The sequence below is a fragment of the Onychostoma macrolepis genome, chromosome 02 (genome assembly GCF_012432095.1).
Source record: "Onychostoma macrolepis isolate SWU-2019 chromosome 02, ASM1243209v1, whole genome shotgun sequence".
Classification (NCBI taxonomy): domain Eukaryota; kingdom Metazoa; phylum Chordata; class Actinopteri; order Cypriniformes; family Cyprinidae; genus Onychostoma; species Onychostoma macrolepis.
Window position 1 is genome coordinate 10,088,680 of NC_081156.1, and position 15,841 is coordinate 10,104,520.

Genomic DNA, 15,841 nt, shown 5'->3' on the forward strand with positions numbered 1-15,841 from the left:
TCCGCAACTTTGCCTCCAGTGCTATAGCATAAGAACAGGCAGACTCCCCTGAATTCTGGCTCCGCTCATAGAAGTCAGCCAGAGGGTCTAGGGAGCCTCGTGTGTCACTATATTCGGTCCTCAGTTCCTCGAATGCTTTCTCAGGGGTCTGATCATGGGGAGGTAGGTTAAGGATGAGATTTCGGGTTTCACCACCCAGGTGTCGCACAACAGTGGAGAAGCGAAGGTGCATTGGGAGCTCTATTGCCTCCAAGAGGTACTGCAAGTCGCGAATCCAGTCTTCCACCAGTATCCTACAGTCTGGATTTCCCGTGAAGACTTGAACATTTTTCACCTGATGAGTTTGCATGAAACCACCATGGGCTGCCATGGGAAGGCACTGGTTGGTGACTGCTTGAGCAGGAGGCCTGAACTGTGTCACATGTGGGTGGACTGATTGGCTGGCAGATGCAGGTGGAGGAGCAGCTTGAGAGAGAGCATCAACATGCACGTTAAGGTGAGAAGGGGGAATCGGTGTCTGTTGAGAAGACAGTGCAAGAGGAGCATCAGCGGTTGCCTTGTCTGACGCTACCCGAGGGCTGTGTAGAGTCATGCTGGGAACCCATGCATTAGCAGATGGGGGCAATGGGGTGGATCCACTATAGCCTGGAACTTGAGTGGTGTGAAATGTGGCTTCGGGGGAATACACTTGAAGGGCCTGCCCAGTGGTTACGTGCTTAACTGTAATATTCGCTGCTGGCGGCCTCTGAAGACTCGGTGCAGGCACAGAAGGTGGATACGAATAACTAGAGTAAGCCTGGGAGCTGGACCTAGTCGGCTGGGCTGGATATGGTGATGCAACTGGAAGGGGTCTGGGCGACTGCTGCTCAGCTGGCATCTCAACGAAACTATGATGTGTAGAGCTTTGCCAAAGCGTGGCTCCTGAGGGCCCATGGCCACTGCGTTTGCAAACAGAGGCATCAACCGACCTATCTACCTGGCCACCTGTTCTTGCATCTGGGCTGTTGTTGAAACAGAGTGGCGGTACCTGCCCTGAGGCCCCAGTGCCTGGCAGCCTTGATGCATGGGCTGGCGTCACGTACTGGTCAGCATAGAGCAAGTTCGTTGGGGGTGGTGGAGTATGTCGTTCTAAGGGCAATGGTGGGTAATTTGTGGCATGCTCAGCTGGCGGTAGGAGACTGGATGCACCGGAAAAGGAGCTATGCAAGTTTTGAGTTGAGTTTGCATAGGCCTGCGACATTGTAGAATGTAAACTTGTATTTACTATGTGCAAGCAGGTTAAATAGCAGTGTAATTGGATTGTAAGTAGGTGTTATGTAAAATGTTCCAATCTTGTAGAAATAAGAAAATAAAGCTATATATTTCAATGAGATTAGCGCTGGGAAATATACAACTAGTTTATCCCTAAAACTTAGCAACTCCTAAATGCTTGTTGTATGTCTCAATGAATATCAAGTAGTTGCACAATAATCTCGGAAAAATTACATGAATCTCAATAGGCAAAACAACAACAACAACAAAAAAAAAAATACCACAAAAATACCAAAAACAAATTCCTTTCTTATCAATAAACCATCAAATATGTTTTAAATAACAGCAAATCACTCAAATTGAAACGGCAAAACAGTTCAGATTCCCGGCAGGCTGTAAAGGATATAGCGGTGACGGTAATGCATCCCCAAAATCATCAGTCTGGTTAAGAATTCAGTTTGTCTATTACACAGAGTTCAGCATTCAAACCACTGGCTGTAGAATTCTCTTCCTCTTCGGTCTAGTGGTGCCACGATCCGGGTCACGGCACCAAAGATGTAGCCCTCTCGCTCTCTGCGTGCTTGCTGGCCTCTAGCACCACTGCTGCTACTCTGCGCTGTGTTGTGTGTGTTTGTGGGTGGTAGTAGAGAGGAGACGCGGACACAGAGGGGTTCGGGATCGTGGCTTGACCGTTTATTCCACAGCACGGCATCTATAGTGTTGATAACATGAACTCACTTATGTTTTAATCTAGTAAAGTACATTTCAATGCACATTCAATTCAATAACAACCTCTCACTGCTTATATTATCATGCATAGCTTTGCATCAGCCACCCCGTATTAATCACACTCCAAAGAGAGAACAAAAAAAAACATTTTAACTCTCCATATTACTCTGCATTTAGGTCTTTAGCAGTTTAGAACACAACATATCTCAATAGACAGAACTTTAGAACGATAACAAGATACTTTAAATTGAAATTTCCACGACTATTTCCACGTCTTACCTATAGTGTTGATAACATGAACTGAAGAAAAGATGGCGCACTACACGCCTATCAACACTACGGTACATCACGAGGCTCAAACAGCGCTAAAAACACTTGAATCTACCTTAACACAACAGTATCATAGCGACATCTTGTGGACAACACAATACACTGCCTTACATAAGTCTAAATTTAAACAGTATTATACAGAGCGATCGTGTCTCTTTAGGGCGCTTGGAGGAAACCACAATTCATATGGATTACTTTGGCGATGTTTTTTTGCATCTTTGATGAATCTTTTCATCTGAGGAACATAAATCTCAGATTTCATTAAAATATCTCCGCTTTTCTTTCGAAGATGAACGTAAGTCTTTGTTTGGAGCATCTTAAGGATGAGTGATGACATAATTCAAATTGTTTTGGGGAATTATGAAATTAATTAGAAAATATAGCGGTATGTTCTTATTTCTACCAGCTTCTGCAAGCGTGTATGGCCTCTGGCTGTTGGAACATCACTGTGACTTCAGGTAAGATTTGTATTTACCGTATTGACCCGAATATAAGAAGATGTTTTTTCTTTAAAATACATCTGAAAAAACGCGGTCGTCTTATATTCAGGGTCTACTTTGACATGTCAGTAATACACCCACAACAATAGGTGGCGCCAAAAACGAATAAAACGAGTGTGCCATGAAATGTGTAATGTAATGTGTGTTGTAAAGATCGCGAATGAAAACAAATGAAAAAGAAAAGCTTACAGGAGTCGTGACTGTCATGTTAGCCTGATGGGACCAAACTTCCTCTGTAAGTGATTTTAAAACATAAGACAGTACCCAGATTTGAAGACTACAATAAGATTTCACGTCTACTGATAATAACATTTTGGTAGGCTACTATGAGTTGGATAGCCTAATTGTTATATAATTCAGATGGGCTATCTGTTATTTCAATGGTATATAAAAATTTGCCAATGTCATTGTTGGTACATTTTACCAGTATTTACCATACTTTCAAAACATGAAATATGAAAAATATGCAATATGAAAATAATTTAAGAATAAATGTGTTTTACAGAGAGAGAAAAAAAAAAAAAGATTTGGTTTTCAAAAAGCCTTTTTTCCAACAGGTACATCTGGAAAAAGGGGCGGTCGTCTTATAATCAGGGTCGTCTTATATTCGGGACAATACGGTAATTAACATTATTTGTCTGTATCAGTAGTGTTTTTGACACATGCATTGGCAGAAAAAAAATAAATAAATAAATAAAATGAGTCATTATAACATGTACAACATTAACAGTTTTTATTTGCAACATGAAGTGTATTTATTTCTGATTTCCTGAACAATTTGGCTTCATTGTAATGAGGTTAATGATCTTTGAAAAACCATGGTTATGAACATACAGTTACTTTGTCTTGAGCTGATCACCCAACTGTGGTAGTGTTGGTTGATTGGTGTCTATATTTTTTCAAGCTTGTCAACCTTATCAACATTATTTTCTAATATATATTTCTCATTACAGATAAGAACAAAGATTAAATTGTAAGAAGGTTTGCTTATAAAAGCATACAGTACATCTGAAACTGCTGAGGCTGGGAAGGTTTTTGACTATATTTCCGACCAGGTACATTGTTCTGTCATTCTTAAATAGAAAACAAATCATCAATCATCATTTGCCTTTTTTGTGTGTGTGCGTGTAAGAAATATTAACATTTGTTGTTTTATTAGATCAGCTGCTATAGAAGACAAACTGAAATCTGAGTGCAGAGACATGCAAAGGAATAGTAAGTATATTTTAATATCGTATCACCTCTGTTATAGAGATTTTTGAATCAGGCCTAATGGAGGGTGATTTGGTCAATCTTGGAAGAAAAATGTTAGCAATGTGTCCATTCCAGGTGGCTAATTTGTGCTTCCTTTCAGTCATTCATGTAAAAATCCGTTATCTAATTTTGTTTCTGTTTTGTTTTTTTCTAAAGCTGCAAGGCACTTGTGCAAAATATTGTATGCCAGGACGACTAGGCTGTGCCCAGGTCTCCGGAACCTGCGACGACGCTCAGCTCCATCGGCCCTTAATATCCGGCTTCAGATCCACCAGCTCTGTCTCCATCGGTCGGCCCCCAGATGTCGTCAGCCACACCATCTACATCTTGGCTCCTCGCTCCCTCGACTCCGCCGTGTGTTGTCAGCACTGGGATGCTCTGGGTCTGTGCCATGTGCCAAACTCCATCTAAGCCGCCAGGGCATCATCGTCATCCTCCCATCACCATCCCTTCACCACATCCTGCCATCATCCCGCACCTTTGCCTCTCACCATCCCTACACCACCTCCTCATCCACCTCCAAAACCCCTCCATCCCTCCCTATTCTGTTGCTTGAACTTTATCATCTTCAGTCTTTGCACACACATTCACTTCTGCACTTTGTTTTTCTGTAAATTTTTGTTTTTTTTTTCTTCAGAAAATTGCATTGTAATTTTTATTTATTCATTGATGTAGAATTCTTTACTTTTCAGTAATACAGGTATAACTGAAATGTTCTACAAACGGATAAGATAGCTTTTCCATAGCATTTGTCTTTTTTTTTTTTCATTTATTATAATGTTTTTTGTATAATGTTTTAAAATGTACTTGTGTATGTTTGTAGTAATACAAATATACTATAAACATACTTGTATTTCAAGTACATTTTTAATACATTTAATAGTATGTTTTTTGTTTTTCACTAAAGTATATATGCTGCTATACTTTTTTAATGTACTTTATGAATATTTGTAATGTAATATATAATACATTAAAGTTTTCTAGATATCAAAGTGTACGTGTGTGTATATACTGAAAAATATAATACCAATAAATATAATATAATATACTAGTAGTGTAATGCTAATGCATTTCTAATGAGCTGAAATACAATTGAAATGTACCTGAATCACATTAAAACGATGCTTCAAATATATTCTACCTTTAGTTCATGAAGTATTAAAAGTACATTTTAAATGTATTTTAAGAAATACACTTAAATTGCACTAAATACACTTAAAGTGGTTCCAATTTAACACAATTTCAATATATTAAATATATTACAAATAGATTAAAATTGAACTTAAACATATCTTGAAATACACTTAATATACTTAAAGTTGTTTCAAAATAATACATTTAATATGCACTTAATATAGTATAATATAAATATATTAAGTGTTTATGAAAAAGCACAATTTAAATATATTTCTTTTTCACCTGGGTGACACCCTTCACAAGGAGGGAAAGCCACAAACATTCATTGCCAAAGAAGCTGGCTGTTCACAGAGTGCTGTATCCAAGCATGTTAACAGAAAGTTGAGTGGAAGGAAAAAGTGTGGAAGAAAAAGATGCACAACCAACCGAGAGAACCGCAGCCTTATGAGGATTGTCAAGCAAAATAGATTCAAGAATTTGGGTGAAATTCACAAGGAATGGACTGAGGCTGGGGTCAAGGCATCAAGAGCCACCACACACAGACGTGTCGAGGAATTTGGCTACAGTTGTTGTGTTCCTCTTGTTAAGCCACTCCTGAACCACAGACAACGTCAGAGGCGTCTTACCTGGGCTAAGGAGAAGAAGAACTGGACTGTTGCCCAGTGGTCCAAAGTCCTCTTTTCAGATGAGAGCAAGTTTTGTATTTCATTTGGAAACCAAGGTCCTAGAGTCTGGAGGAAGGGTGGAGAAGCTCATAGCCCAAGTTGCTTGAAGTCCAGTGTTAAGTTTCCACAGTCTGTGATGATTTGGGGTGCAATGTCATCTGCTGGTGTTGGTCCATTGTGTTTTTTGAAAACCAAAGTCACTGCACCCGTTTATCAAGAAATTTTGGAGCACTTCATGCTTCCTTCTGCTGACCAGCTTTTTAAAGATGCTGATTTCATTTTCCAGCAGGATTTGGCACCTGCCCACACTGCCAAAAGCACCAAAAGTTGGTTAAATGACCATGGTGTTGGTGTGCTTGACTGGCCAGCAAACTCACCAGACCTGAACCCCATAGAGAATCTATTGTCAAGAGGAAAATTAGAAACAAGAGACCAAAAAATGCAGATGAGCTGAAGGCCACTGTCAAAGAAATCTGGGCTTCCATACCACCTCAGCAGTGCCACAAACTGATCACCTCCATGCCACGCCGAATTGAGGCAGTAATTAAAGCAAAAGGAGCCCCTACCAAGTATTGAGTACATATACAGTAAATGAACATACTTTCCAGAAGGCCAACAGTTCACTAAAAATGTTTTTTTTTATTGGTCTTCTGAAGTATTCTAATTTGTTGAGATAGTGAATTGTTGGGTTTTTGTTAAATGTGAGCCGAAATCATCACAATTAAAAGAACCAAAGACTTAAACTACTTCTGTCTGTGTGTATTGAATTTATTTAATACACGAGTTTCACAATTTGAGTTGAATTACTGAAATAATTGAACTTTTCCACAACATTCTAATTTATTGACATGCACCTGTATATCTAGCTATGCAGTTTCTGTGTGAATGTTTGAACACAATGATTATTGGTGGAATGGGCAGTGAGGCAAGGGGCATCAGGTAGAATCTTGCCTAGGGCAGCAAATTGCCAGGGCCGGCCCTGTATCTGACACACACATGATGAACAGATGAGTAGATGAGTGAAAGCAGGTGTGTTTGATTAGGGAGACATCTACAATGTATGTGTTTGGGGTTCTCTACGACCAGAATTGGGAGCCGTTGCACAAACCGAAATCTACCCCTCACAGAAAACATTTTTGCATTTTTTCAGATAAACATCATTTATGTTTAATATTTTTTCCTTGTGGGGACTACTGGCCAGGCAACACAAACAGAGGCTAAGAAAAACACAGATACACATCGTCACTCGGCAGGACTGATCTTACTGTCTATATGGGGATTTATTACATTTATTCTGATTCATGTTATTTCACTGACAGAAGTTCAGCTGCAGTATTAATGTTATGAAGAGAAAAGAAGAGACTCTATAACCTCTCACTGTTACTGACTTCTTATGCAGCTCAAAGCATTATGGGTAGAATCTCTCATCAGTCTATTCTGATTCATCAACACAGTTTCACTGATGATTGATAACCAACCCCAAACCCAGGATAGAGCGGCTGAGTGAATGTGGTCTGGACTGTGTGGATGAGGCTCATTGTGTCAGAGACGCTGTAGAAGGACAGAGTTCTTGCTCCGTGATCCACAAACACTCCTATTCTACTGCTGACGGACTCCACAGAGAGAACAGTCTGTATGTTATTGTGACTGAATGAGCATCTGGAGGGAGAGCAGAACAAACTCCAGGACTGATCATTATATCCAAACAAACACTCATCACCTCCTCCCTTCCTGCTGATTCTCTTATATGACACTGATACATACACATTATTCCCACTCCACTCCAGCTCCCAGTAACAGCGTCCACACACACTATCTCTACACAACACCTGATGATACACATCAAATCTGTCTGGATGATGAGGATACGGCTGATCTGTGTCAGTGTAAGTAACCACTCTGTTTCTCTCAGACAGACGGAGGTATTTATTCACTGTGTTCAGATCCAGAGTGAGCTGATGGGAATCTGATGGAGATAAAACACATCAGAATCAGGAATTATGAATTTGTTTGATCTTTTCATGTATCTGAACTCTTCATGTTCAGTGTATCATCAGTGTCTCAGTACAGATGACCAGATATCTGTGCTAATCATCATTTACATCATCAATTATAAAACTCTTCTTCCAGCTTCTACAGAAGAACATGAACACACTCAGTGAGTTTTTCTGCTGGTTTTCTTACTGACTTACATTGTAGGAAGTGGTTCCTGGTCCTGGGAACAATGTTGGTGAATGTTTCTGTGGAAATCAACAGACATGAACAGTGTGATTCTCATGATCCTGCATCCATTCCTAACACATTTCTAATATGATGTTCTCCATGATATGAGATGATGATGGACTGGTTTCTGAGAGCAGATGAATCTGCAGGACTTTACCTCTGTCTGAGATCTTCTTGAGCTCCTCTTTGCAGAAATCCTCCAGTTTGTCTCTCAGCTGATGAACAGATTCTCTCAGATCATCAGAAGAGACGAGAGAACTGAAGAGATCATCATTTACGTCTGTAGATTCAGGAGGAGCTGAGAGAGACTGGAAACTCTACAGAAAACACAAATCAAAAGCTAACATCAGATTTGACTGATCTTTATTAACTCAATCCAGCACTTTCACAGCATCAGCTTCATTCTTCTCATATTCATTATATCACATTGGAGCTACAGATTCTAGTATTTGACTCTTACACTATATGTGAACTTTCTAGGAAATAGTTATGATGATAAAACATCTGCTAAGAACATAAATGTCCATCTAACAGCTCAAGCACATCAATGGAGTCTCATTGTAGGGTTCAGTAGATTTGCTCAGGAAAGGCAGCTCAAAGGCTGTGATTAGATTGATCATTATTGATATCTTTCGCTCAAGTCCACTATGACCCTGTTCTTCTAGATGTGTGTTACCTGCAGGAACTGGATGTGATCCTGTGTGTGTGAAAGCTGCTCCAGCTCAGCGTCTCTCCTCCTCAGATCATTGATCTCCTGCTCCAGTCGCTCCAGTCGTCCTTCAGCTCGACTCACTGCTTGCTTTTCCTGATCTCTGATCAGCCGTATCAGCTCAGAGCGGCTTCTCTCGATGGAGCGGATGAGCTCAGTAAAGATCCTCTCGCTGTCCTCCACTGCTGTCTGTGCAGAGCGCTGTTAGGACACACAGTGATTCAGGCTTCAGTGAGTCTGAACTGAGACTGAGACAAACTTCTCTTCTTCTCCAGACTCACCTTCTGAGACTCCACAGCCTCTCTCAGCTGCTGGAGATCTTTCTCTCTCTGCTGGATTCTCTGCTGGAACGTCTTCTGCGTCTCCTTCAGCTGCTTCTGCAGGACAAACACATGATAGTGAATCTCACAGAAAACTATTGGCACTAAATCATCATGTGAACAGATGAATCCAGGAAACTGAGGGTGAAGCGGTTTAAAGGTTATTTATCTGAACTGATAATCAATGGTTGTACATTCAAACTCCAGAAGTGAAGATTGATCATTTACTACCATCTTTCATGAATTATCATGTGTGATTAAGGCCTGTTTCAAACTACAAGTGTAAGTATTATGAAAGTGAAACTGACACAGATGTAGAGCTTCACAGCTGACAGTGTTTCTGTGTAATTAAACTGCAGCTCTACACAGAAAATAAATGACTGAAGTGAAGCTATAAATGACTAAAATCATCTGGATTCAGTCAGATTTACTGAACAGAAAGTGTTTGTGTGCAGCTGCTGTCGTGTGCAGTGTGAATGCTGTAAGCTGTTAATATGGTGCTGATATAAACACATATGAAACGAGTGTCAGCAATATTGCATCAGTGTCTAGTGTTAAATACCTGTTTCTCTGTCCTCTGTGCTGCAGCTGATACAGTGTCGTGGTTTTTATGTCCATCCATCGTACACAGCACACATATACATTTCTGATCAGTGCGACAGAAAACCTCGAGGAGCTTCTCATGTTTCTGGCAGATCATCTCCTGCAGTCGTCCAGTGGCTTCAGTCAGATTGTGTCTCTTTCCTTTAAACAAACTCTCATGTTGTTCGAGGTGATTCTGACAGTAAGAGTTCAGACACACCAGACAGGACTTGACAGCTTTGTGTTTTCTTCCAGTACAGACGTCACACTGAACATCTCCAGCTCCAGCAGGAACCACACTTTGAAGTTTAGTCTTCTTCAGTTTCTCCACCATTTCAGCCAAGATGGTGTTTTTACCTAAAATAGGTCTTGGCCTGAAGGTCTGTCTGCACTGAGGGCAGCTGTAGACTCTCTTCTCATCCTCCTGATCCCAGCAGTCTGTAATACAGCTCTTACAGTAACTGTGTCCACACTGGATGGTCACTGGATCCTTCAGGAGATCCAGACACACTGGACACAAGAACTCATCCTGATCCACCGAAATTCTGGCTTCTGCCATTTTACTGCATGAATACTGAGACACAAACACTTTCAGTTTCTCTTTCCCTGAACTCACGTGTTTCCTGTTTCCTGGTTCTGTGTTTGAGTGATGTGTGTCTGCGAGTCTGTAAAACAGGTTCCTCATTCCTGAGTTTGGTTTCGACACACTTGACTGTTATTAAAGTAAACGCAAAGACCTTGATTAGTTGATTCAGGTGCGGTTAACACACACACACACACACAGTTGAAAAATCCAGCATATGCTGGTTAGGAATGTTTTGGCTGCTGGTTTGAGCTGGTCATGTGCTGGTCCTGAGAAGGAGCTAGTTGCTTAGGGCCAGTTTAGGACCAGCACATGATCAGCTAAGAACCAGCTCAAACCAGCATCCATGCTTCCAAACATACCTAACCAGCATATGCTATTTATTTTTTCCAAAAGGGCACACACAGACACACACTTACTGTTACAACCCGGGCTCAGGGAAGCAAAACTAGTGATGGGATGATTGATACCGAGGCTCCGACACAGTTTTCAAAGCACTATTGTATCACACACTGAATCTAAATGACAATACCACGTGATTGATGACGTCTGAAGCTTTGAACGTCATACAGTATCGGACAGCTGGTTTGAAAAAAATCAGCGCTTCGCACGACTCTTGTTTTTCACTTTACATTGACTTGTGTAACGGAGCCGACGAGACGTGAGGCGAGCGGATCCAAGTGCAAGCTTTTATTTCTTACCATGGTCATAAACAGGCAGGGTCAAACAACAGCAAAACAGGTATGGCACGGGCAAGACAAGAGTATTACTAGGGCTAGCGAGGTCTACGCTCTGCGAACAATATCCAGAGAGCTTGACGTGAGGAGTGGTCCAATAACAAGAGCAAACGTCCAGGCGGGGTATAAACAGAGTCCGAAACAGCAAGCAAAGGGTTAATCCAAGACGGGCTACAAACTAAACTTAAACTAGACTAAGGAAACACGGAAGGGCTCCGTAGAGTAGCTATCACTGCGAGAGTGATAAACGCTAGGCAATACTCGGCAACTAGATCAGGAACAGAATGTGTTTTATATGGTGTGTGTAATAGCTCTCAGGCGAGCATGTGATTGGTGACAGCTGTGTGATCAGTGCAACATGTGATTGATGACAGTTGTGTGATCAGTGCAATGAATGATGGGAAATGCAGTTCAGTGTGATGTACAACAGTCTGTGTGGTGCGAGAGTCAATATGAAGGAAGGGCGACCTCTGATGGAGGAGCCCACAAACTGGATTCGTGACAGAGGCTTCCAGATGCTCCAAACTCAGAACAATCCAGGACAGTGGTGGAGCGGAGGCGGAACTGGGGGAGGGACGGAGGGCCAGGCCTTTGAGGAAGTGAAGAGACCAGGAACTGAGGCAAAGCCGGCAGAGCAGAGCACCAGGGCGGAGCAGACGGGACTAGAGCGCACCAGGGCGGAACTGAAATGGAACTGACAGATGGCTCAACATCAGACACATTGGGAGAAACAGAACAAGCAGACAGTTCATGAATGGTCTCTATGGTAGTGACAGGGTTAACGGGATAGGCATGTAGTCCATTTACAGTTTATGATCTCACAACTGGACTAATGGGGCAGATAACAGGTCTCTTGTTAGGAACTGGGCAGACAGGTGGTTTGACTCATTAGAGGAAATGGGACAGACAGACAATTCACTAGGGGTATCTTTGGCAGACAATCCACAATTTAGCTCACCGACTGAAACTGGACAGGGACACAGTTCAAAATTTGACTCCTTGACTGGAGCTGGACAGGAAGATAGTTCACAATCAGCCACCATGGCTGATTCAGAGTAAGGCAAATGTTCAAAAGCGGCCTCCGTGGCAGTGACAGGACAGGACGAGGAATCACAGACGGCCTCCATAGCCGTGACAGGGCAGAACGAGAATTCATAAGTGGATACCACTGACACCTCCGAAGGTTCTGCAGCGGTTGCCGCCACCTCTGGAGGTTCTACAGTGGTAACATTCTCTTTAATCGCGACACGACAGGCTGAGAGTACATTGCTGGATGCGACCACCATACAAGGAGCTGAAGTGAGCACCACCGCTTCGGGAGGTTCCGCAGCATGAGCCACCACCTCTGGAGAAGCTGCAGCGAGTGCCATCATCTGGGGCAGTTCTGTGGTGGTGTACGCAGCCCAAACGCAACATAAAGCGATCCCCATCACGGGAAGTGCTTCAGTCAGGGGAATTAGTGCAGGAACAGGAGGGTTAAAGTGAGCTGGTTTGGGGATACCAGCAGTGCGTGCTGACATCAGCGGTGGATCCTCCACACTGGATGCCAACCTCTGACGCTTGATGACAATTTCCCTTGATAAGACAGTGGAGGGTTGCAGTACAACAACCGTAACAGGACGTGGCTTTGGGGTGGCAGACATGACATGACGCGGTTCTGGAAGGTCAGACGAGACATGGCGTGGCTCTGGCAGATCAGCAGAGATGTGATGTGACTCAAGATGATCAATGGTGACTTGACTGGACTCATGACTATTAACTGAGAAATGACTGTGCGTTGTTGTGCCCGCCATTTTGTGAGTGTGCTCTGGTGCGTCCGCCATCTCCGTCACAGACGCGGTGTTGCGTTCCTCTTCCGCGACACCCACAGTAAACAAAGAGCCAGCGCACAGCAAAGCATAGTCCATAAAGTCCTTTAAACTACAATTAAACTTCCCCTCAGGTAACCATGACTTTATGGGCTCACTTAGTCCGAAACGGAAAATGTCTTTTAATACGACCTCATCAAAAGGTACCCTAAAAGATAACTCACAGAATCGAATGACGTATTCCTCAATGGATAAACTCCCTTGTCGCATGTCGAGCAGTTGGTCGAATTGGTCCATACCTGGCCAGGGTCCTTTAGAAAAGCCGCTGTATCCTCGTGTGGCCAAGTATTCTGTAACGGAGCCGACGAGACGTGAGGCGAGCGGATCCAAGTGCAAGCTTTTATTTCTTAACATGGTCATAAACAGGCAGGGTCAAACAACAGCAAAACAGGTATGGCACGGGCAAGACACAAGAGTATTACTAGGGCTAGCGAGGTCTACGATCTGCGAACAATACCTAGAGTGCTTGACGTGAGGAGTGGTCCAATAACAAGAGCGAACGTCCAGGCGAGGTATAAACAGAGTCCGAAACAGCAAGCAAAGGGTTAATCCAAGACGGGCTACAAACAAAACTTAAACTAGACTAAGGAAACACGGAAGGGCCCCGTAGAGTAGCTATCACTGGGAGAGCGATAAACGCTAGACAATACTCGGCAACTAGATCAGGAACAGAATGTGTTTTATATGGTGTGTGCGAGAGTCGATATGAAGGAAGGGTGACCTCTGATGGAGAGTGGACGGAAGACCACGAACCGGATTCGTGACAACTTGGTTGTGTGCGTGTACACTTATTTGGGATTCAGGAGGTTATAGTTTAGAACCTCAACACCAGACAGAAACTGAATGCACGTCACACTATTGCATTTAATCATGTTCTATAGTTGGGGTACCCGAACAGCTCACCCAAAATATTTTTGCAACTACTCACGTCAATTATTAATTATAATCACACCTGTATATTTTTTATTATTATCGATCAATCTGTGAATCCGTGCTTTATTTTAAAACGGCTCTCTTCGGGGTGACACTAATTAACCTGTTGATTGCAGGTGAATAAACAAAAGCAACACAACCTAATGCAACACCAGCATGTGCATGAAATGTACACAAATGCAGACACGTCCTTGATACTAGTGTCATTGAGGTGCTGACCTGCTGTGGAGCAGACTGACCGGTACAGGAGTTGCTGTCAGGTGTGTTTCACTGTAATTCTGAACACAACAGCAGGGATTCACTCTAAGAGGGGTTTCACAGTGATGCCACAGTTAAACCATTTTTTGGTTCCCCCAAAAAACAATTAACCAAATCTGGAAAGAAGCATTTTTCTTAGTGTGAAGAACATTTTAATAATCTGAAGAACCTTTCTAAAGAACCGTCAGTAACACTTTAGAATAGGGAACACTTACTCACTATTACCTACGACTTTTCCCTCAATGAACTCCTAATTTGCTGCTTATTAATAGTTAGTAAGGTAGTTGTTAAGTTTGGGTATTGGATAGGATTAGGGATGTAGAATAAGGTCATGTAGAATAAGGCATTAATATGTGCTTAATTACTACTACCCAGGTGAAAAAGAAATATATTTAAACTGTGCTTTTTCAGACACACTTAATATATTTATATTATACTATACTAATTGCATATTAAATGTATTATTTTGAAACAACTTTAAATATATTAAGTGTATTTCAAGATATATTTAAGTTCAATTTTAATCTATTTGTAATATATTTAATATATTGAAATTGTGTTAAATTGGAACCACTTTAAGTATATTTAGTGCAATTTAAGTGTATTTTTAAAAATACATTTAAAATGTACTTTTAATACTTCATGAACTACAGGTAAGGTATATTTGAAGCATCGTTTTAATGTGCTTCAAGTACATTTCAATTGTATTTCAGCTCATTAGAAATGCATTAGCATTACACTACTAGTATATTATGTTATATTTATTAGTATTATATTTTTCAATATATACACACACGTACACTTTGATATCTAGAAAACTTTAATGTATTATATATTGTGTACATTACAAATATTCATAAAGTACATTAAAAAAGTACAGCAGCATATATACTTTGGTGAAAAACAAAAAAAACATACTATTAAATGTATTAAAAATGTGTTTATAGTATATTTGTATTACTACAAACATACACAAGTACATTTTAAAACATTATACAAAAAACATTATAATAAATGAAAAAAAAAAAAGACTTAAATGCTATGGAAAAGCTATCTTATCCGTTTGTAGAACATTTCAGTTATACCTGTATTACTGAAAAGTAAAGAATTCTACATCAATGAATAAATAAAAATTACAATGCAATTTTCTGAAGAAAAAAAAAACCAAAATTTACAGAAAAACAAAGTGCAGAAGTGAATGTGTGTGCAAAGACTGAAGATGATAAAGTTCAAGCAACAGAATAGGGAGGGATGGAGGGGTTTTGGAGGTGGATGAGGAGGTGGTGTAGGGATGGTGAGAGGCAAAGGTGCGGGATGATGGCAGGATGTGGTGAAGGGATGGTGATGGGAGGATGACGATGATGCCCTGGCGGCTTAGATGGAGTTTGGCACATGGCACAGACCCAGAGCATCCCAGTGCTGACAACACAGGCGGAGTCGAGGAGCGAGGAGCCAAGATGTAGATGGTGTGGCTGACGACATCTGGGGGCCGACCGATGGAGACAGAGCTGGTGGATCTGAAGCCGGATATTAAGGGCCGATGGAGCTGAGCGTCGTCGCAGGTTCCGGAGACCTGGGCACAGCCTAGTCGTCCTGGCATACAATATTTTGCACAAGTGCCTTGCAGCTTTAGAAAAAAACAAAACAGAAACAAAATTAGATAACGGATTTTTACATGAATGACTGAAAGGAAGCACAAATTAGCCACCTGGAATGGACACATTGCTAACATTTTTCTTCCAAGATTGACCAAATCACCCTC

General features: G+C 41.5%; 1 protein-coding gene across 1 annotated transcript; it reads right to left on the reverse strand.

Annotated features, from left to right (window-relative positions):
• Positions 1–3,454: 3,454 nt before the first annotated feature.
• On the reverse strand, positions 3,455–10,259 carry LOC131522338 (tripartite motif-containing protein 16-like). Its single transcript, XM_058747771.1, has 6 exons — positions 9,681–10,259; positions 9,080–9,175; positions 8,766–8,999; positions 8,247–8,406; positions 8,059–8,106; positions 3,455–7,832 (listed from the first exon to the last, which is right to left on the reverse strand). The coding sequence occupies exons 1-6, from the start codon at positions 10,257–10,259 to the stop codon at positions 7,312–7,314; spliced, it is 1,638 nt and encodes a 545-aa protein (XP_058603754.1). The 3' UTR covers positions 3,455–7,311.
• Between the last annotated feature and the right edge of the window lie 5,582 nt (positions 10,260–15,841).